The sequence below is a fragment of the Bufo gargarizans genome, chromosome 9, assembly GCF_014858855.1.
Source record: "Bufo gargarizans isolate SCDJY-AF-19 chromosome 9, ASM1485885v1, whole genome shotgun sequence".
NCBI classification, from domain to species: Eukaryota; Metazoa; Chordata; class Amphibia; order Anura; family Bufonidae; genus Bufo; species Bufo gargarizans.
In genome coordinates, this window is record NC_058088.1 from 96,315,175 (window position 1) to 96,339,852 (window position 24,678).

General features: G+C 41.7%; 1 protein-coding gene across 3 annotated transcripts in view; it reads left to right on the forward strand.

Annotated features, from left to right (window-relative positions):
* Positions 1 to 24,678, forward strand: part of TENM1 (teneurin transmembrane protein 1) — a 766,344-nt gene that overhangs the window by 450,298 nt on the left and 291,368 nt on the right. For 2 of the 3 annotated variants that reach the window (XM_044305876.1, XM_044305878.1), the window contains exons 9-10: positions 465 to 617; positions 22,170 to 22,369. In XM_044305876.1, coding sequence (XP_044161811.1) covers positions 465 to 617; positions 22,170 to 22,369 — 353 coding nt within the window. The remainder of the gene's footprint in view (positions 1 to 464; positions 618 to 22,169; positions 22,370 to 24,678) is intronic. The other variant, XM_044305877.1, reaches the window with a different exon arrangement.

Below are 24,678 nucleotides of genomic sequence, written 5' to 3' on the forward strand. Positions count from 1 at the left end.
TATTTTGCATTTTCATGGTGACAGGTAAGAAAATAAAATAAACAAAATGATTTCCCTCATTCATCATCATAAGTGGATTCTCATTTATGGTCAAATTAATGAACTATGTTTAGATTTACTCAGTAGCATAACTACCAGATGTCAATTAAGCCTATTACCATAAAATTCATTATTGTAGTTAAACAAATGATTATTTTACTACATATAGCAATAATTTCTCCACTGTCAATGAGATAAATGTGCTGAACAACAAAGCCTCTTTAAATTATGTACGGTGGTCAGTCTCCTGCTGCAAATACCAGATTTATGTCTTTGCTCTCACACTGTTAAATTCCATAAAGCAAAGCTGATAATGAGCATGAATTAGAGGATAAATATGATAATTTCACATATCAAGTATGTAGTTTATTGTGTCTACGCATATCTTTTCAGTACGTGGGACTAATGTGATTCCTTTTTTATAGCAGTTCCCATGTTTGGTTTAACTTGGCAACTTCAACGAGTGGAGAGTCAAACTTATGAGAATGGGGTCAGTAAAGGAAGCAAAGGAGAGGAGTCTATGGACACCACTTACTCACCACTTGGAGGAAAGGTGACCGATGAAGCAGAGAAAAAAGGTAATTTTAATGCAATAGTAATTTAAAGAAATTATATTTTTTTTTCTCCCAAATATTTCTGTTCAGCATTTGTTTTAGGGTGGTTTCAAAAACAGAATGTTGAGTCAAAGCCAGAAATGGATCTGGGAAGAAGGAGAAGTATACACTCTTTCTTTTATATTCCCTATTCCTTTTGAATGTACTTCTGTCTTAGACTCAAAAAAACTGCATAGGAAAAATGGCATACAACTGCAATATTTTTCTGACAAATACCGTGCATCAAACAACCCTTAATCACTCACTGCACCGCAATGTAACTGTACATCAAGAGGAACACTAAGTTTGAGCTCTCTGACTTACAGTTAAATCTTGGGGATATCGCAAGGACAGCAGTTGTGCACTTGCCATAGGTTTTGGTAGCTGTCTGTAATATACATCTGAGCTCCTGCTAGCTCCAATCACAGTCATTTAGGCCTTACATGCTTGTCACAAACTTACCTGTCTGGGCTACAGTGGCAAAATCTCCAGCTTTGGCGCAACCTGCTTCTAAGCTATGCACCCGGCTGACTTGACAGCATCCTTAACATCCTTAAATGCTCTTTCTCCCCACAGCAACTGTGTGTTGGATAAGACTAGCATTGGGCTGATTGCTCAGCTGCTCTATTCCTGTGTGCTAGTATTCTGACTAATGGAGGTTCCAGGTTCTGATCCTGGGATGCAGTGCTCTGTTTAAACCCATTCCTGGCCATATAAAAGTGCCAGTGATAGGCTTGCTTGTGCTCACTAACAAGGTACCTGTTTATTGGATTCATTTGGGTTTGTTTGTGCTTTTGATCCCTGCTTGTCTTTTGATCACTCTCTGTCTCTCATTTTTGTACTTCGTTGTCCACCTGGTTCTACACCATTTTAGTATGACTATCCCTTTGTGCTATTTTCTGTCTCTGCACCTTAGTAGCATAGGGAATGTTGAGCAGTTGCGATCCTGCTACCTAGGGTTTGAACTGCGGTAGGTAGGGAAAGTGGGCTGGGTTCCATGTTAGGGAATACTGTCCGTGTGTGTCCCTATCCACAAGCGTTACAATGCTACAGTGAATAAACCTCCTATAACCCCCACCCCCCAAAAAATACATTTTGTAAAGCCCAACACATGTCAAAAAATTTATATTTTATTGGAAAAGTCTCTTAAAAATCACATGATTGAATAAAAATGAGTAACATTACAGAAAAAAGGATCATATTCCCCTGCAATTGGAAAACAAATACATAATTGAAATAAGTTTATTTTATATATATATATATATATATATATATAGTAGGGATCTGCCCAAATGGTAGCCTTCAGATAAGAACACAGCAGTCTTTTAGCAGTGAAAGCAAAGCAACAGTTGTCTTTTATTCTTGACAAAATAATAGGGCAACAATCGGCAGTAGCCGGCTTGATCCAGCTGGTATTAAAGAAACAATAAAGTCCTGTATTTATAGCACAGCACAGGTATGGTTTTGCACGGTACCGTAACCCCACGGGGTGTATGTGGACCTCGCTTTGTCCTCAGTCTTTCAGGCACAGCAACTCCAGCTCAGACTCTGATCCTATATAGCCCTCCACAGAGCTCCACAGTCAAAGAGGTAATCACCACCACCTGACATTGCTGGCTGTTTTTTTTTGTAGGCCTGAAACATGGGGAGTAGTCACCCGTCCAGCACTATACGTACTCCCAGTAACAGCTGTCCTTGGATCAGCTATTCACAGCTACAGATGTAGCAGGGTTAACACACAAACTTTTAACTCAAATTCCTTAACTCGTCATGTTATCTTGAAAAGCAATTGAAGGTGTTTGCTTAACGCATTTAGTTTAGATAACACATCTCATAAAGCATGTGTGTTAGCTCTAATACATCCGTATGACACATACGGAACCTCGGTGACACATATCTACCATCAACGATGGTCCTTTGTGCCTTCTCAAATACCCCCCTCTCTGCCCAAAGCCTGGGTCTAAAATATGAAATATAGCAGGCTGGTTTTTAAATCTGTAATAAAACAGATGGGCGCACCATAGGGTAATTCTGTGAGTGTATAGTAATATACGGAGAAAGATGGTAAGGCTCACCTTATATAGTTGTGCAAAAGTAGGCACAACACTATTGTAGGTATTTTCAAACAAGCCTGGACGTCTGGATATGGCGGTCTGCATCCATGGGACCACAAGAGATCTTCAAAAGGAGAAGCCTGGAGTCCCCAAGAAGATGATAGTGCAAGAGAACAAAACACGTCCCACGGCACGAATTACCATCAGCCAGTCACCAGGATCAAGAAGGAATCTTTTATTGCAGCGATACAACGTGTTTCGGGGAATCACTCCCCTTCAGCAGGTGCAAAAAAGCTGCACCTGATTTTTTGTACCTGATGAAGGGGAGTGATTCCCCGAAACGCATTGTATTGCTGCAATAAAAGATTCCTTCTTGATCCTGGTGACTGGCTGACGGAAATTCGCGCCGTGGGACGTGTTTTGTTCTCTTGCAAAGCCTGGGTCTGGGCAACTTCAGCAAGCAGGCAGTCTAGACAGGGCATGTGCATTCCCTTGCAGCTTGCCCGGCCTATGCTCCACAGAAAACCTAAAATCCTGTAGAGCCAGAAACCAGCGGGTGGCATTGTTACCCTTTTTCTCCCTTAGCCATTTTAGAGGGGCATGATCTGATACCAGCTTAAATTTCCTCCCCAGGATATAGTATGGAAGGTAATCAAGCGCCCACTTAATGGCCAAGCATTCTCTCTAGAAAAATTACGCTCTGCTAGGGACAGCTTTCTGCTGAGATAATACACAGGATGTTCATCCCCATTTATGACCTGAGACATCACTGCCCAAGGCCTACCTCTTATGCATCTGTCTGAATGATAAACCCCCGGGAGAAGTCAGGAGCTACCAAGACTGGCTGTCTACAGAGGACCGGCTTAAGATTATGGAAGGCCTCTTCAGCCTCGGCGGACCAGCTGATCATGGCAGACTTTCCTCCCTTTCTAAGGTCAGTCAGGGGTACTGCTATTTCAGAGAACTTGGGGAAAATCTCCTATAATATACCACAATACTGAGAAATGCCTTAAGCTGTTTTTTTGTAAGTGGGCGGGGCCATTCTTGGATAGCTTCCACCTTATTTACTTGGGGTTTTATCACCCCTCTTCCCACGATCTACCCCAAGTACCTGGCCTCTTCCAACCTCATGGCACACTTACTTGGATTTATAGTGAAGCCGGCCTTTCTTGGCGCATCTATGATGGCTTAAATTTTACTGAGGTGACTTTCCCAATTACGACTGAAGATCACTATTTCATCCAAGTAAGCTTCCGCATATTCCCTGTGTGGGCGTAAGATCTGGTCCATAGCCCTCTGAAAAGTGTCACGAGCCCCTTGCAAACCAAATGGCATCCTTATGTACTGGAAGGACCCTTCTGGTGTGGAAGACACTGTCTTTTTTCTAGCTTCTTTCGATAAAGGAATTTGCCAATACCTCTTGGTAAGATTTAGGGTAGTTATATAGCGAGCTTGACCTAGTCTCTCAATAAGCTCACCTACCCGGGGCATGGGGTATGCATCTACCTTTGATACCTCGCTACTCTCCATTGGGCTTTGGGACTAGCACTATGGGACTGGACCACCCACTTTTAGATTCCTCAATCACCCCCAGCTTTAACATTCTCTGGACCTCCTTGGAAACTACCTCCCTATGGGCTCGGGAATCCTATATGGTTTTAAATTTACTCTCGCATGATGCTCTGTGATAATCTCATTTTCCACGACATTGGTTAATTCTGGTGTTTCTGTAAACATATCCCTTTTCTGCTGCAACAGGAGCTTGCATTGGTATTTTGGGGAAGGGGACAGGGCTTCTGGAATATTCACATTCTCTATGGTGGCATCTGGTTGGGTCAACAGACTTGGGGCTTCAGGAGGATCCCTATCTTTCCATGGCTTTAGCAAGTTGATATGGTAAATCTGATAGAGCTTTCTCCTACCTGGATGATGTACCCGATAGTTAACTTCACCCACCCTCTCAACTATCTCATAGTGTCCTTGCCATTTTGCCAGGAATTTCCTCTCCTCTGTTGGCTCTAGGACTAGAACCCGGTCCCCTGGACTAAACTGTCTAAGACGGGCTGACCTGTTATATATTTTAGCTTGTGCCTCTTGAGCCTGGAAAAGATGCATCTTCACAATTGGCCTTACCTGAGCTATTCGCTCTTGCAGTGTGGTGACATGTTCAATCACGCTTTTGTAAGGCGTGACCTTGCTCTCCCAGGTCTCCTTAGCTATATATAACAGCCCTCGAGAATGCCTGCCATACAACAACTCAAAAGGCAAGAACCCTGTTGACACTTGAGGGACCTCTCTAATTGAGAACAGTAGGTAAGGCAACATGTAATCCAAATCTCATCCATCTTTTTCAACTAGTTTCTTCAACATGGCCTTCAAGGTTTTGCTAAAACATTCTACCAAGCCATCTGTCTGTGGGTGTTAAACCAAGGTGTGTAACTGGGTAACTTTCAGTACTCTACAGAGATCTTGCATTACCCTTGACATGAACGGGGTCCCCTAGTCGGTCAGAATCTTGTTGGGCAGCCCTGTTCTGGAAAAAATCTGAAACAGCTCTCTGGCGATAACTTTGGAGGAGGCCTTTCTAAAGGGCACTGCCTCAGGGTATCGGGTGGCATGATCCATTACAACTAACATATATTGGTGCCCCCTAGTGGACTTCACCAAAGGCCCTACGAAATCCATCACTATTCTCTCAAATGGGACCGGGCAGGACTGGCAATAATCCCTAATTTCTCTGTAACACCCTGGTCAATAAAACCTTTGCAAAACCCTTTCAAGGGTCTTATCTGCCACCAAGTGTCCCCTTAAAACATGGCCATGTGCCAGGTTCTACTAATTCTTCACAGATTTTAGTCACGCTGTACAACAAGTTTCCATTAATGGCAAAGTAAGGGTACCTTTTATCTGCCCCTGGCTTTTGAGGTGCCTCATTGACTACCCCCATATTATTTAAGGCCCCTTTTAAAGTCTCATCTCAGAGTTGGGCAGTTCCAAAGTTTCCCCGAGACACTTCTAAGTCAGAGACTGTCTCCTCAAGGGCAGACTCCTCCTTATTATCACCTACCCTAGCCGAGAACGGAAATTCAGGGACCACGTCAGGTTTAATGAGCCCAGGGCTGTCCTTGCACGCAGGGCAAAGTTGCGGTACCGCCCTGGCCCAAAGATCCCAGAATAAAGGACAATCCCGGCCAATGATCATCTCGTGCATCAGCCCCTGCACCACCCCCTACCTGGTGAGACACCTTACCCTCCTCTGTTTTTAAGGTGATGTGGGCCACTGGGTAAACCTTGGTATCGCCATAAATACAGGTTACCCCTAAGTTTTCCCCGGGACCAACTTATGAGTGATATGGGCCATTAGGAGCATGACCAGGCTCCCCAAGTCCAGAAGTCCAGTTGTGGGGGTGTCATTAACGCTGATTGAACAGAATGGCTGTCCTTCCCCAGAATTTGGAACAGAATTACATGCAAACATGGAGCTCCGTCTCCCCACGAACAGTCCATTTGGTTCAAGCTGAGGGGGCACTGGGCTGTCATAAGTCCTGGGGCATGGCATCTCCAGCAGATTATCTCTCTTAGGGAAGGTCTTGGTGTTGGCTCTGGTATGCATTTGAAGAAAAGGATATGCTGGCTCACCCCACAATAACAAGGAAGGTGCTGCTAGGTCCTATTGATCCACCACGTCAACGACGAAAATCATATCAAAACAGCTAGTATGGACCGAGCACTCACATCCAGATTACCAGATAAAATAACAATTTTAATATAAGGTTCTTTAAAATTCCAGCAAGAAATCAGAGGTAGTTACTGCAAATTCAAACAATGAAGCTGATATTACTGCAGACGCATACAGGTCTATACAGATGTATATAAAATAGCAAATACAAATGGCAAAAATATAGTATCTTGCTCTGGGTAAAATGTCTTACTCTGGTTAAAATGTATTTAGTGCACTCAATACCGCAGGATCCTCAATGGCCTATATCGTCCCCTTACAGGGATATATTTATTTAAAAGCAAAGTAATTTAACCCTTTTGTGAGAGCTCAACCACAGCATGTGCAAATGTGCAAATGTATTGGCATAAATGTTAGTTCTGTAACACAGCATGGTACGGCATAGAGTCCGACTCTATGTGGCGTCCCACTGGGCCTGGACTGCCAATACCACGATTACATCTCCAGACGACTTTCGTATTAGTTTCTTTTCCCAGTTAACGGAGCAGATAAAAGTGTATCCGTTTCCTCAGCAGTCGTAGGACCTGTGGTGTGTAGCGGTCAGAGGAGGGAGAGACCGCAAGGCAGGATTCTAGTACAGTACAGCGATCAAGGAGACTGAAGCAAAAACTGCCTTTATTAAAAAAACAGATGTAACTGCCAAAAAATCGGATTTACAGTATAAACAGGTTTACACAGATTACATGAACACGAATTAGAATAAATGCGTTCCGCAGTATACACATCAGAGTCCAGGCTACACTCAGCTAATATGCTCCTATCTACCCCTGCTATTCAGGGTCCGCTTCTACAGCGCACCAAGTCCCTGTCCCTATAACCTATCACAGATAAGCACCAGTGCCACTCACAGTTCTGCAGATTCTCCTTGATCCCATAAGAGGCAGTCTGACTCCAGGTCCGGTCGCTTGCTTGTCTGTCTTTCTCTCTTTGGTTATAGCAGGTGCAGATCTTCTTCAGCTCTGGCAGGAAGGATCCGGCTTGTAGTAGTCTCTGACACACGGTCCCAGTCCTCTGTAACACACTGTGCAGTCTCTTTCTCCGGGTCACAGCTGCAGCACTTCAGTTCAGAGTCTATCTTGACCTGTCTTAAGCACAGCCAGCTTCTCAGGACTCCATCAGTCAGGGCCAGGCTCCATGTCCCATCACTAGCCTTTACTTGGCTCCTAACATGGGAGCCATCCAGCTCTCAGGGCACTCCCACCTCTAGCCAGGACTCAAACCCCGGGAACTTCTGGCTCCTCCTACCTCTTGTGCATCTCAGAAACAGTTCAGCTTCCTCTTTCTCAGAGCCACAGTGACCTCTAGTGTCTGAAATAAGTCATTACAGTATGTGCACCATATTGTAGATATCTGTGCAAAGAACAGTATTCTAGGGGCTGACACTTACAGGTGTATCACATGCTGTGTCACGTGAAGTGAGCTTGAGGACGGGTCCTTCCAAATGGAATGTTCGTTTGGCTAGCCAACAAAGTCCAGTAGAGGATTAAACTTCATAAAAAAGTCCTTCTTGGGTGGGCAGGTATTAACCATACGCGTTTCGGGACTCACTCTTGGCCCCTTACTCAGTGGACCATGCTCTTGGCCTTAGAACACCCTTTCTGAGGAGTTTTGAGTCCCTTCCTCTGATGCCTATTCTAGTATGGGGATGTCAGGGACCCTGAGTCAGCTATGGGGTTCTCCACTGCATAATATCTCTCTACCAAGCCCACCAAGTCATCCGCAGTCTGCGGGTTCCCTTGTGCAACCCAGCACTGCGCTGGCTTGACGAAAGCATGCATGAAGCGGTCCATTCTGTCCTGCTCCACCATTTTGACTGGGGAACAGACATCTGGCTGTGGCCATTTCTCTACGAGGTGCAGTAGGTCAAACGTTTGGGACATTGGGGGCTTACCTCTCCTAAACCCCCACTGATGCACCCTCTGAGCCCGGATTGTGACGGTTACCCCCAGACATGCCAAGATCTCTGCTTTTAGTTTGGGGTATTCCTGCGCATCCTGCACTGACAAGTCATAATAAGCCTTCTGGGGTTCACCTGAGATAAATGGGGCCAAGAACTCGGCCAATTGGTCAGCTGCTAGTCTCTCATACTCAGCGACCCGCTCAAAGACTGTAATGAAGACTTCTACATCATCCTCTGTGGTAATTTTTTGCATGGCTTCTCATACTGTCCACCGTGCTTGCTGGCATTCCCCATTACTGTGGGAAGCTGGGGTCTACTTGACCCTGATGGCTTCTGGCATTATAGCCAATTGCTTAATGAGGAGCTGGTTGGTCTCCTGCTGTTGAGTCTCCTGCATGAGGTACTTCACAAGATCCTTCATTTTAGCAGCCTGATCTGTTATTCTAGTAGCAGCCTTAACCCAGGACTTCCCGTGACAACAATTTTCTTTCAATGGGTCAATCCAGTAAACTAGGCTGCTGGCCCTTTAAATTTCAAACACAAACAATTTGGTTTCCGGCACTTTAACTTGCTGTTACTCCTTGCAACAATCATTGTGCACGCATCCTCCAGTAATTGTAGGGATCTTCCCCAATGGTAGCCTTCAGATAAGAACACAGCAGCTTTTTAGCTGTAAAAGCAAAGCAACGGTTGTCTTTTATTATTGACAAAACAATAAGGCAGTAATCGGCAGTGACCGGTTTGCTCCAGCGGGCATTAAAGATACAATAAAGTCCCGTATCTATAGCACAACACAGGTATGGTTTTGACAGTACCGCAACCCCACGGGGTTTATGTGGACTTCGCTTTGTCCTCAGTCTTTCAGGCACAGCAACTCCAGCTCAGACTCTGATCCCATATAGCCCTCCACAGAACTCCACAGACAAATAGGTAATCACCACCACCTGACACTGCTGGCTGTTTTTTTGAAGGCCTGGAACGTGGGGATAGTCACCCACCCAGCACAAAAAGTACTCCCAGTAACAGCCGTCCTTGGATCAGCTATTCACAGCTACAGATGTCATGTTATCTTGAAAAGCAATTGAAGGTGTTTGCTTAACGCATTTAGTTTAGATAACACATCTCATAAAGCATGTGTGTTAGCTCTAATACATCCGTATGACACATACGGAACCTCGGTGACACATATCTACCATCAACGATGATCCTTTGTGCCTTCTTAAATACCCCCCTCTCTGCCCAAAGCCTGGGTCTGGGCAACTTCAGCAAGCAGGCAGTCTAGACAGGGCATGTGCATTCCCTTGCAGCTTGCCCGGCCTATGCTCCACAGAAAACCTAAAATCCTGTAGAGCCAGAAACCAGCGGGTGGCATGGGCATTGTTACCCTTTTTCTCCCTTAGCCATTTTAGAGGGGCATGATCTGATACCAGCTTAAATTTCCTCCCCAGGATATAATATGGAAGGTAATCAAGCGCCCACTTAATGGCCAAGCATTCTCTCTAGAAAAATTACGCTCTGCTAGGGACAGCTTTCTGCTGAGATAACACACAGGATGTTCATCCCCATTTATGACCTGAGACATCACTGCCCAAGGCCTACCTCTTATGCATCTGTCTGAATGATAAACTCCCGGGAGAAGTCAGGAGCTACCAAGACTGGCTGTCGAGGACCGACTTACGATTATGGAAGGCCTCTTCAGCCTCGGCGGACCAGCTGATCATGGCAGACTTTCCTCCCTTTGTAAGGTCAGTCAGGGGTACTGCTATTTCAGAGAACTTGGGGAAAATCTCCTATAATATACCACAATACTGAGAAATGCCTTAAGCTGTTTCTTTGTAAGTGGGCGGGGCCATTCTTGGATAGCTTCCACCTTATTTACTTGGGGTTTTATCACCCCTCTTCCCACGATCTACCCCAAGTACCTGGCCTCTTCCAGCCTCATGGCACACTTACTTGGATTTATAGTGAAGCCGGCCTTTCTTGGCGCATCTATGATGGCTTAAATTTTACTGAGGTGACTTTCCCATATACGACTGAAGATCACTATTTCATCCAAGTAAGCTTCCGCATATTCCCTGCGTGGGCGTAAAAATAAAGCATCTTAGTAGCATATGGAGGGATCTGCCCAAATGGTAGCCTTCAGATAAGAACACAGCATTCTTTTAGTGGTGAAAGCAAAGCAACAGTTGTCTTTTATTTTTGACAAAATATTAAGGCCGTAATCAGCAGTGACCGGCTTGATCCAGCTGGTATTCAAGAAACTGTATTTATAGCACAGCACAGGCATGGTTTTGCACAGTACCATAACCCCACGGGGTGTATGTGGACATCGCTTTGTCCTCAGTCTTTCAGGCACAGCAACTCCAGCTCAGACTCTGATCCCATACAGCCCTCCACAGAGCTCCACAGTCAGAGAGGTAATCACCACCACCTGACTGTTTCTTTGGTGGCCAGTCAAAACCTGGCCTGGAACATGGGGAGTAGTCACCCACCCAGCACTATAATTATTCCCATTAAGATCCGTCCCGGATAAGCTATTCATAGTTATGCTAAATAACAAAGTGTCAACCAGCTACTGCCGCTGACACCTGAAATACTGGCTCTTACTTCACCGAGGCCAGGAACCTCAGTGACACAAATCTCCCTTGTGCCTTCCAACAATATGTGTATATACGCTCACCTAAAGAATTATTAGGAACACTACGGTGTTGGACCCCCCCTTTGCCTTCAGAACTGCCTTAATTCTACGTGGCATTGATTCAAAGAGGTGCTGATCTTTAGAAATGTTGGCCCATATTGATAGGATAGCATCTTGCAGTTGATGGAGATTTGAGGGATGCACATCCAGGGCACGAAGCTCCCGTTCCACCACATCCCAAAGATGCTCTATTGGGTTGAGATCTGGTGACTGTGGGGCCATTTTAGTACAGTGAACTCATTGTCATGTCCAAGAAACTAATTTGAAATGATTTGAGCTTTGTGACATGGTGCATTATCCTGCTGGAAGTAGCCATCAGAGGATGGGTACATGGTGGTCATGAAGGGATAGACATGGTCAGAAACAATGCTCAGGTAGCCTGTGGCATTTAAACGATGGCTAATTGGCACTAAGGGGCCTAAAGTGTGCCCAGAAAACATCCCCCACACCATTACACCACCACCACCAGCCTGCACAGTGGTAACAAGCCATGATGGATGCATTTTCTAATTCTGTTTACGCCAAATTCGGACTCTACCCTTTGAATGTCTCAACAGAAATCGAGACTCATCAGACCAGGCAACATTTTTCCAGTCTTCAACAGTCCAATTTTGGTGAGCTCGTGCAAATTGTAGCCTCTTTTTCCTATTTGTAGTGGAGATGAGTGGTACCCGGTGGGGTCTTCTGCTGTTGTAGCCCACCTTTCTTTCCCATTCTGACATTCAGTTTGGAGTTCAGGAGATTGTCTTGACCAGGACCACAACCCTACATGCATTGAAGCAACTGCCATGTGATTGGTTGACTAGATAATCACATTAATGAGAAATAGAACAGGTGTTCCTAATAATTCCTGGATCAAGTAAATGCTGTTTAATATCAGAAGCATGATCTAATGCTCTTGGCCCCAAGGGCAAACTCTCTAACAGATGTTTCCACCTACCATGCCTAAGCCATAACACTGTTGTTTTCTTATGTGAAAGAGGAGTCTTTGGGCCACCTCAGGCAACCTTCTCAAACCTACTTTCAATTTGTATTTTTTTTACTTAACAAAGATGGCACAAATCTATTTTGGTTGTCCTGCAATTCCAGTAGCAGACACAATTTTAGTCATCTCAATGTACCTTGGATGGTATTCATATAATTTAATTTAGATTATTAATTTTTTTAAAGGATCAGTGTCACCAGAAAATTACCTTTCATTAAATCAAGTTTTTAGGCTAAATATATTAAAAACTATTTTTGGTGATGGTATTTTTAAGTTTCTATGTTACTATACTTAAAAAAAATGGGACTTTCTACAAAGCCTAATAATAGGCAATACCACTTGGTCTGTACAAATCACTGCTGCCATTTGCTTGTCATTACAGGCAGGATTATAATGACAGGTATCATCTATATATAAATAGTACAGGACCACATTCATAATAGTTAATAACACAGCTTATCTATTCCCTTCTGACCTCTTGTGTCTAGAAAATTCTTCTATAGAGAATGGGACTTCTATTGTGTTTTTAACCCCTTAAGGACTCTGCCCTATTTCACCTTCTGGACTTGGCCATTTTTTGCAAATCTGACCTGTGTCACTTTAAGTGCTGATAACTTTAAAACGCTTTAACTCATCCAGGCCATTCTGAGATCGTTTTTTCGTCACATATTGTACTTCATGACACTGGTAAAATGAAGTAAAAAATAAATCATTTTTATTTATAAAAAAAATACCAAATTTACCAAAGAATTAAAAAAAATGGCAAATTTCCAAGTTTCAATTTCTCTACTTCTATAATACATAGTAATACCTCCAAAAATAGTTATTACTTTACATTCCCCATATGTCTACTTCATGTTTGGATCATTTTGAGAATGATATTTTATTTTTTGGGGATGTTACAAGGCTTAGAAGCAAATCTTGAAATTATTCAGAAATTTTCAAAAACACAGTTTTTAGGGACCAGTTCAGTCACTTTAAGAGGCTTACATAATGGAAACCACCCAAAAATGACCCCATTCTAGAAACTACACCCCTCAAGGTATTCAAAACTGATTTTACAAACTTTGTTAACCCTTTAGGTGTTCCACAAGAACTAATGGAAAATAGAGATACAATTTCAAAATTTCCCTTTTTTGGCAGATTTTCGATTTTAATAATTTTTTTCCAGTTACAAAACAAGGGTTAACAGCCAAACAAAACTCAATATTTATGGCCCTTACTCTGTAGTTTACAGAAACGCCCCATATGTGGTCGTAAACTACTGTACGGGCACACGGCAGGGCGCAGAAGGAAAGGAATGCCATACGGTTTTTGGAAGACAGATTTTGCAGGACTGTTTTTTTGGACACCATGTCCCATTTGAAGCCCGCCTGATGCAACCCTAGAGTAGAAACTCCATAAAAGTGACCCCATGTAAGAAACTACACCCCTCAAGGTATTCAAAACAGATTTTACAAACATTGTTAACCCTTTAGGTGTTCCACAAGAGTTATTGGCAAATTGAGATGAAATTTTAGAATTTCAATTTTATGTCAAATTTTCTATTTTAATCAATTTTTCCCAGTAACAAAGCAAGGGTTAACAGCCAAACAAAACTCAATATTTATGGCCATGATTCTGTAGTTTACAGAAACACCCCATATGTGGTCGTAAACAGCTGTACAGGCACACGGCAGGGTGCAGAGTGAAAGGAATTCCATGCGGTTTTAGGAAGGCAGATTTTGCTGGACTGTTTTTTTTTTTACACCATGTCCCATTTAAAGCTCCCCTAATGCACCCCTACAGTAGAAACGCCCAAAAATTGGCCCCCATTTTAGAAACTACGGGATAGGTTGGCAGTATTGTTGGTACTAGTTTAGGGTACATATGATTTTTGGTTGCTCTATATTACACTTTTTGTGAGGCCAGATAACAAGAAATAGCTGTTTTGGCACAGTTTTTATTTTTTGTTATTTATAACATTCATCTGACAAATTAGTTATTTTTTTAGAGCTGGTCGATACGGACACGGCGATACCTAATATGTTAACTATTTTTTATTTATGTAAGTTTTACACAATGATTTCATTTTTGAATCATGCTTTAGTGTTTCCATAGTCTGAGAGCCATAATTTTTTCAGTTTTTGGACGATTACCTTGGGTAGGGTATTATTTTTGCGGGATAAGATGACGGTTTTATTGGCACTATTTTGGGGTGCGTGTGACTTTTTGATCGCTTGCTATTACACTTTTTGTGATGTAAGGTGAAAAAAAATGGTTTATTTAACACAGTTTTTATTTAAAAATTTTAAGTTCATCTGAGGGGTTAGGTCATGTGATATTTTTATAGAAACGGGCGATACGGACGCGGAGATACCTAATATGTATACTTTTTTTATTTATGTAAGTTTTACACAATAATATAATTTTGGAAACAAAAAAAAAAATCTGGTTTTAGTGTCTCTATATTCTGAGAGCCATAGTTTTTTCAGTTTTTGGGCGATTATCTTAAGTAGGGTCTTATTTTTCTTGGAATGAGATGGCGGTTTGATTGGCACTGTTTTGGAGTGCATATTACTTTTTGATCACTTGCTATTACACTTTTTGTGATGTAAGGTGATAAAAAATAGTTTAATTAGCACAGTTTTTTTTTTTTTTTTTTTACAGTGTTCATCTGAGGGGTTAGGTCATGTGATATTTTTATAGAGCCAGGCTATACGAACACGGCGATACCAAATATGTGTACTTTTTTTTATTTATGTAAGTTTTTTTTAAACCAAAAAAATGAGGTTTTAGTGTCTCCATATTCTGAGCCAGTTTATTTTTATTTTTTGGGTGATTGTCTCAGGTAGGGGCTCATTTTTTGCGGTATGAGGTGACGGTTAGATTGGTACTATTTTGGTGGGCAAAACGCTTTTTTATCACGATACCTAATATGTATACTTTTTTTCCCTATTTTTTACCAATTTTTTTAACTTTATTTGGGGAAAATGAAGTTTTTGTTTATTTTTACTTGAAACTTTAAATTTTTGGGGGGAAAACTTTATTTTTTCAACTTTATTTTTTCATTTTATTTTTTGTCCCACTTTGGGGGTATATTCCTTTACAATGCATTTCAATACTTCTGTATTGGAATGCGTTGGCTGTATGATTAATACTGTGTGTATTACTCATACAGCTTCCGTGGCCCATGGGGACCCGATGGCATTCCGCCCGCGCAATAAAAAGCCGCAAACCGCAGGTCTGAATTGACCTGCGGTTTGCTGCTTTTAGCCAAGGTGCCTGCTCAATGATTTGAGCAGGCACCTTGTTCCGATCACCTCCTGCCGGCCCGTGGTGATCAGAACTATAGATGACGTACCGGTACGTCGTGGGTCCTTAAGGACTCGGGATCCATGCCGTACCGGTACGTCATGGGTCCCTAAGGGGTTAAAGCATATCCCTAAATGCTGTTAACAGCCCAGGCAACATGGCAGCCCTCATAATTATGTTCAGGAAATTAAAATCTAAAATCAGAAAATAAAAAGAGATTAGAAAAAACATGTGTCACTATCTGGGTTTAATTAGCAGAAATAAAAAATATCTATATATTTCTCTTTAAAGTTGTATAATATGCAAAGTATGCGTTGAGTTTGGTTTGCATTTTTCTCAGAAGTATTGTAGAAATATATTCAATAAACTCAGTGTGTCGATGTCAACATATAGACAGTTTCATTAATTTTACACTACAGAGTATATCTTATTTAATATTGTAATTGGTCTGATAATGAATTTTCCAAAGGAGACTTTGCAGAGAGCATATTACTTTTCATTTGAAAACCACAGTGAAATTCTTAAGACCCAACAAATTTCTAGCAAGTGAAACCTCAGTAGACTATGACTTCAATGTAGCCGACGCCAAGAAGGAAAGATCATCAAGAGATATTTTAATGAGGTTTCTTCTTCAAGAATAAAGGTTTCAGCAAAGTATTGAGTTACTCCATTAAGAAATCAGACAAATGATGTTCTTCGGCAGTTACTTGAAATGCACAAATTTTATTACCATAATAAAATTAATAATTTGGTTTGACCAGGTTCACTGCAGTAAAGTCCATGAAATTGAGAGGAAAGGAAATGTTAGGTTTGTTATGGTTTGTCTTATATTGTTCTTAATGATTTTAAAGTTCACTACAATGCATTTTAATTGGCCCAATGGGGTTTGTTTTTATAAACCCAGAAATGTGCATTTTCCCCTGGCCAACAAAAACAGGAGAATACTATAGCTCTTTTTAAATGGGAAATTGTACAGTCATATCTTATCCAATTAAAAATTAATAACTAGATAGTCCAAGAAACAAAAACATTAGACTATTAACCTGAAGTGGGTGACTAGAAGTGGGTAAACTGTTTGTGTGCTTCGTGTTTTGACGATTCATGATTCTCTGTGCGTTGTGATTTGTTCAGCAAATAACTCATCTTTCAGGTTTTCTTTTGCCAATTAGCAAAGAATAATTTTTTTTTCCATTCTCTTTTGAATCAACAAATCTTGAACCATTTCACAATTCAGTGAAATGTGGCAAAAATGTTTTTTTGTGTTATTAACATGCTTATTGCATACATTCACATTACTATGCCATATTAAAGGAAGTCGTCAGCAGGAAATTCACTGTTAAACCAGGCACAATGCATTTTAGGGCTAGCCCAACTTAATGTAATTATACCTTTCACTTAGTGATCTGTTCAAGCAGTGAATAATTCAAGAAAACATGCACTAGAAATACAAGGGAAATCCAGAGAAGTCCAGAAAAACATCACAATATAGGCCTCACAATGTACTCCTTATACCCGGACAAGAACATAGGCTAATGCTACAATTCTTGCTGCTCTAAGAGTTGAAAGTCTAAGTCTTCATGGGCAAAAGAAATAAAATGTATGTTTTTAAAGTGAAAGCCAAAATAGTCAACACTAAATGTATATTGAAAATATATTTTACTCAGTTTTCAAGCCCCAGTGTGAAATGGCTGCTGGATTGCTTTTCAAAAATTTTAATAAGTTAGGATTAGAGAAGCATACACTGGCAGAAAGAATCCAGCCACAAAAATCAATGTTAAAATAAGTGGAATTTTTATTAAGCATTTTATAAGTTCATAGGAGAATACCCTTGGAAGCAGCAATAAAAAGGTAACATCTTGCAGAGAAACAATGTTATGAGCTTATGTTGCTGCTACATTACAAAGAGCAAAGAAGAAAAGCTAACAGCTAGTTACAGCAAAGAGCATATACAATCTATTAAGACACAAAGCTACAGTATATAACAGTATGTTGTATAATCATATTCTATAATGACAATAAAGCCCCAACGAAATTAAAATGATAAATTGTACAGATATACGGTAGTTGAATACATTCAAGGTAAAGACCGTAATATATGTTCTGTATATTCAGTGCTTGACATTAACGGCACTATGGATTTTAGAAGTCTGCATCCTCATTCATTGCAAAGCTCAGCAAGACATTGCTTGATTCCTTAATATTTAATACAGAGCGGATTATAATACTCTAGAGCTTACCCCTACTGCTTCATGGAGCCTTTTGTGTTTTTTCAGAATCCACAGTAAAAATCACTGCGGATACAAATTGTTCCAAGCACTGGTCTATAGATAAGCACATGAAGAATGCCATTGTTCAACTTCTTCCCACTTGTCAACTTCTCGGTCCTATTATGAGAGTGAGAAAAAAAAATGTTTTACGTTAGCTATTGTGGATTCAACAAAAGTGAGATATACAGGCCTCTTGAAAAAGTCAAGACGATGTGTTAATTAAAAGAAAAATCATGATTTCCACAACAAAAGGTTTGGTTTTTCGAGGGAAAAAGAGATGCAGTGTGATATGCGTTCACGTCACAGTGCACAAAGCCAAAATTGTGAAAAATTCTGTGTCATGGAGTTGAAACATTGCTCTTACTTTTACTTCAATTTGATACAAACATAAAGTGGTTTTCCCTAAGTAGCATATTGAAAATGATGACCTATCCTCAGAATAGGTCATCGTTATCTGATTGGTCAGGATATGACTCTTGACACCCCTGCCAATCAGCTATTTGAAGAGGCTGCAGCGCTCCAGAGCCTAGACAAGTGATGTCACTTTCATTTGTCAGATGGCCTTTGTGCAGTGCAGTTTCATTCAAGTGAATGGGTCTGGACTACTGTAATGACCGGCGTCACGCAAAGGGAGGGAAAGGGGAAGGCCCTGCCTAAGGGAGAGGGAAAGGTGGTGACCCCTGACTCACCTTGCGGCTGGCACCTGACTGCCCTGATGTCCCTAGACGGGTTCCTCACCCGTACGCCGATCACATGCCTAAACCCTGGCTTTCCCTAAGATGAGCCCTAGGTAGTGAACGGGGCGGTGGGATCACTAGTCCGCACCACTGACACTAAAAGGAAAACACCAAGGAGAGGACAGACAATACAGACAAACATATAATCCCAGGTGGGCAACAACAGCAGACCACAAAGGCCCAACAGGGATCCGGAGGGTAACGTTCTGGAACAACAACCAGGGAACGCAGCAACACAGCTCCAGTGGGTCAGTATAGAAGTCCAGGCAGGAAGCTCTATATCTGGCAACCAGAGAAGTGGGAGAGGGGAATATAAGGAGGTTGGGAGTGCTGGACAAGGAACAGCTGAGGAGAAGGAGCTACGGATCCCTGAGTGAGCCAAAAAGGGTTGCAAAGCAAACCCAGAAAGCTACCATAAAGAAACAGCCCTATCTTTCTACATAGAGTGCGCAGCCAACCGCTGCGACTTCCTGACCCCCGGGTATAACGGAGTCAGGCGTGGTTCTTGACACCCTCGTGACAACTACAATACCAAGCACACCTGCTGTACTATGTATGACACTGTGCTTGGTAAGCTGTGATGAGGCCATAGTGCTCACTGGAGTGCTGCAGCCTCCTCAAACAGCTAACCAGTGGTGGTGCTTGGAACTCAGACACTCAAGGTGCCCTGTAGGCATACAGTCCAACTATTAGGTCTGGCTATTAGCCATTAGATTGCAGTTAAGAAGCTGTCGATAATTCACTTAGCTCATGGTTATTAGTGCATTGTGATCTACCAGAGAAACTGGCACACTCTTTAGATAAGCACGAGAGATAACCTCTATGATGATCATCTCAGTGTTAATAAATCCGCAGTTGTACAAAAAGAGACCAACCTAGTGATCTTGCTCAGGGGCCATCTGTTTTCTCTGTGCTTTAAAGGGTTATTCTCATCTAGACATCTATAGCACAACCATAGTATATGCCATAAAAGTCTGACAGATGCGAACCCCACATCTTGCGAATGTCGCCCCATTCTCTTGGCCACTGTGATTGGAGAAGTAGCTACCCATGCATGGCTGTCTGGGAGTTCTGGAAACGGCAGAGTAAACATGCCAAGTTGTTTTCGGGACCACCATTGAAGTGAATCCATAGAGATACTCATGCAAGGTCACCACTCCATTCACACTGGCTGCATGACAGGGACTCTGTTCTCAAGGATGATAGGTGTGAGATCCACACCCACCAAACATTAATGATATATCCTGTGGGCATGCCATAAATGTCCAGATGTGAATATCCCATTATCCTCATGTTTATGGCAAAGTCATGTGCATGGTGTTTGTACAGTGGTGCCGAGAGTTCACATGGTTCTGCATTGCCTAGCCATAGATATTTTGTGACCTGCCATATGGGGCCTGCATGAGGCATTGTATTCTCCCATATAAGCAATGCATCTAGTGGAGAACATCTACCTAACACAGCTTGCAATTTAACAGGAAACAATGTTTTTCTCATGGTTTCTGTATGAATATGTACAAGTAAGACACCTATATGGAGGTACATCAGAGGGCTTAAAGGGGTTATCTTACTTAAGAAATTGCATTTGTCATGTAGACACGGTTAATACAAGGCACTTACTAATATATTGTGATTGTCCATATAGCCTCCTTTGCTGGCTTGATTACTTTTACCATTACATTATACACTGCTCATATCCAGGTGTTATGACTACCCTGCAATCTGGCCTCTCTGATGGCCAGGAGTTCAATTAGGCTTTTTTCTCTAGTGTGCAAGCAGGTTCACGGCTGCTGGATTGCTGGGTGGTCGTAACCATGGAAACGAGATGTGTATAATGTGATTGGAAAAGGAATCAAGCCAGCAAAGGAGGCAATATGGACAATCACAATACATAAATAAGTGCCTTGTATTAACTCTCTACATGATCAATGCCATTTGATGAAGTGAGACAATCCCTTTAAGATTCCCTAAGGAGAATCCTTAATACATCCATGCATGAGCACGTATGAGGAAATATATGCTAGAGATGGGATTTTTTCATCCAGCAGAAATTGTTCATAAATGTCCTTGGCATCTACACTCTGGAGCCCAGTACCCATTGTCGAACATATTAACCCGTAATATTATATCCCATACACTAACATTAGCATTGCTTTCCTCTTTAAAAAAAAAAAATCACAAAAACAACCTTATAATGATCCATGTAATTATTGTTGCAGCTGGTCCAAGTCAATTCAGCGTGTGCTTGATATCACTCACATCCCTTATACCACAGGGACCTAGGCATCTGCCGAAAATACATTGGAACAAATCCAGCCTGATACTATCGCTCTGTGCACATGAAAGCTTGTTTGGAGGTTGTTTAGCTGTGCTTTGCTGACCTTTCTATATTTATGTCTCTCCTACATGTGAAAGAGTCAACCCGTATCACATTATCCATTGGCACTAGACTAATGTATTGAATATCCTTATGCTTTTTTAGGATTGATATATTTAAATAAAAGAGGTAGGGCTTGATAGAGGATTTCTTGAATAATTAAAATTTATTTCTATTAGAGATATTAGTGTACATTACTTATAAAATTTTGTTATATAGTCGTTAAAGCTAGGGACATTCATTTTAATATTTATTTCCTGGGAGCCACATTTTTTTCTTATTGAATGAGCTTACAAGTAAAAAATTCAGTGAACTTCAGGTGGGCAAAAATTACATTGGGGCCTTTCACAATGGTAATAGGTTTTTAAATATGCCCCTGTCTGAAATGTCCCCTGAAAAATAGCTGTGGAGCCCCAGTTATGAGTCTTCAACACAGTGAAAGACAGATATCCCTCAAAGGAAGGAAAACCAAGCAAAGGGGTGTCCCCATTATAGAGATCACCTGATCCACCATATTAAGTGGTCCCTATGTCAAGATCCTGTTCTTTTACAAGCCTTAAAGATGTGACAGGGCAAGACCTAAGCCAGTTATCCAACCACAGACAGCTGTTTCGGGGTGTTGCCCCTCATCAGCATGGAATAGGATTCTGGCTAACCAGGAGCAATGCCTTGGAGACTACAGCTATTGTTTTGTTTAAGAAGTCTCCAAGGCATTGCTTCCGGTCTTGTTATTTGTTAGCTATTGTTTTGTTTGAAATGTTTCCTGCGGCATTAAGGAATGTACTGTATGAAGCTCTAAGGTAGCATAAACTGTATCTAAATTACCACTAGAGTCATCTTGTTGGTCTTGTATGCTTGAGGAGTCGTGCAATCCTGATTTGACTGATGTCCTACTGCCTGAGATACTGTATGCAATCTCAAGGTGGCTGTGAAGGAATCTTGTACACGCTCACTAAAGCAATGTGTATTGATCGGCCTCAGCTTCATCTGTGATACCATTGTGTACAAAATTGTAGTGGTGATTTAGGGGCAGGAAATGTAATGACTTCCTCATTTTAAAGTTCCTAAACACAGACACTTTAGACAATGGAGCTGCCCTAATATTTGTTGGATGATGCCAACATTGGCAGGATCTGCTGACAGGTCTCTAATGTTTTGTCCAGCATTATTTATCTACACATTTTATGAAAGGGGTCACTACCAATTTTGGCCTGGAGTCTCTACCAACCTTGACACAGCTCTGAATGTACAAAACAAAGTTAGTGTTGTAAATCTACATGCAGCCATTCCTTTCAGAACTGATTAAATGGCTAAGCCTGGATTAAAAAGCAAAAACGTTGGGGTTCACTTTAATTCCTTGATCAGTGGAGATCTTCCTCTGGAAGAAAAGGCCTTTGAGTTATTTAAATCTTCTTGTGTCTTTATGTTATGTCTTTTGTGGAATTGTCTAGTTTTATTTTGCTTATTTTGGTCTCTGTTTCTGCAGTGAATCAAAAAGGTAGAGCAATCGACTCTGGAGAAGTGGAAATTGGGAAGCAGATTGAGCAGAATATCCCACCTGGATTATTCTGGCGTTTTCAAGTTACAATTCACCATCCAATGTACTTAAAATTCAATGTTTCCTTCTCAAAAGACTCCCTTCTTGGCATATATGGAAGGAGAAATATCCCACCGACACACACACAGGTACTTAATATGCTTTCCTCAATTAATGATTTTACCATAGAAGCAGAAAATATAAAATATAATGACTAAAGGACATTTTTATTCTACCTTAAATATTCTGAGGAAGCGTCTCTGCGTCCATATCTTATTTTACTAATTGGGAGAAATCTGACATATTGAAATTGAAAAAGGTAAAATAAGATGAACATCCAGCATGTTATCTGAATATAAATGTCATTGCTATGCTTAGAAAGCACAAGGTTCCTTCTTTATACATCTTATGACTATGGTAGAGCGAATCGGGTTCCGATTGTTGTATCCCAACCTAATTCTTTTAAAAACTACCTTAATATTATGGGCTTTGTTCTACTGTAAAATGTATGTCCTTCGTGGAGGCCTTTCCAAGATTTCTGCAAATATTGCAAGGCACAAACCTTAGTACCTTCAGCTTAGTATTTTTATACAGTAATTTATGCCAAATGATCTGACATGTGATAGAAGCGAGAAAAGGTAAGTGTTGCGATATTTGCAAAAACTTCGGAGAGACCTCCAAACATTTTACAGTAAGAAGAAGACAACGTTTTTAAACAAATTGGGTTCGGATACAGCAATCCAAGCACGATTCACTCAACCCTAATTATGGCTATTATTCATAATTCATATGACACCAGTGCATATACATATACACTGATCAGCTGTGGCAATGAACCCTCTGACAGGTGAAGTGAATAGCATTGATTGTTACAAAGTCAACTGACAAAGAGTGGGATATATAGGACAGCAAATGAACATGCAGTGCTTGATGTTTTGTGGAATCAGAAAAAATGGGCAAGAATACAGGTTTGAGCAACTTTGACAAGAATCATTAAGGCATTGTGATGGCTTAATGATTGAGAGAGCATCTCCAAAACAGCAGATCTTATTGGCCCTTCCTGGTACGAGGTGATTAATGCCTACTTAAAGTGGTCCAAGGAAGAACATCTGGTGACCAATTGACAGGGTTATGGGGACCCAAGGCTCATTGATGCACTTGAGCAATGAAGACTAGCCCATCTGGTCTGATCCTACTGTTACTGTAGGGGTTACTGTAGCACAAATTGCTGAAAGAGTTAATGCTGGCTGCAATGAAAGGAGTCAGAACATGCAATAGGATGCTCTGAGTAATGATATGCTGTGAAACTGTGGGGCCTAGCAATCATGTGGGTTTAACACATACCACCTACCTAAACAATGCACCAAACCAAGCACATGCATTCATGCCAATGGTGTTCCCTAGTTGTTCAGGAATAAACAACAGCACTAGGCCAGTTGATGTCTCAGAACAACTTTATGATAACAATCAAATCGGCAGAAAAACAGCAACAATAAAACTCTAAAATGATCCGAGTCCCAGTATAGCCTCTATAACAGCTGGTGACCGCAAATGCCTGCAGGATAAATGATGATGCGTAGGTCACAGTCCTAGATGAGTGACCAAGCACTACGCTCCGGTATAGCAGGATAAACCGACAGGCAGATCTTGCCTCTTGCCGGAAAAAACACGTAGATATGATATAGTGTCCCAACCTCCGTAGATGTACAGATCTGTCCCAGCAGAATAAACAGAAAATACTGTGGTAGGTATACTTTACCACACTTCATCACACGCTGGACTCGCTTCTCGTGTTGTTCTACCTATCGCGGCTTCCCACGTGGTATGGAGTCTCCAACGTGACGTCTCACGTGACTCCTCGGCTTATCAGCGAGGGCAAATAGTCTATAAAGGCAGTTGTCACAGATGTAGTAGGGGAGAACAACAAGAAGGAAGGGGAAAGACACTAGGCCTCACCGCTAGGGGAGGAAAAGGGTCACCACCTATAAAACCCTGCTCCTGACCCTAACTCCTATCCGTATGGGCACCTCTCGATGATAAGGATGCCCATACACAGGAACCTAGAAAACCCTGGTGACCCTCGAATGCCCTAAAGGTAATGACAGGGCAGAGACAAGCCCTTCCTTCCCTGGTAAAGGAACCAGCATCTCACTGAGGCTTAGTAAACAACCGGGGGGGAGGGGGGAACAAAACACAACAAGCGGAACACTTAACTTCTGAGGACGGTGGATGAACAGGATTTCAACAAGAACCACACTCCAACTATTCCAAAACCAAATAAAGCTATCCAGAGCGAGAATTGATGGGTAAAGTCAAACTAAATGGTGATAGGTAAAGGTCACATGATCCACACCTGAACAGGAGGTGCGGACATACCAGCAACACGCAAAGTGAAACCAAAAGAGGCTGTGAGATCACTAATGTGCTGATAATCTTTCAGACCTTCTAAGACCTGTTA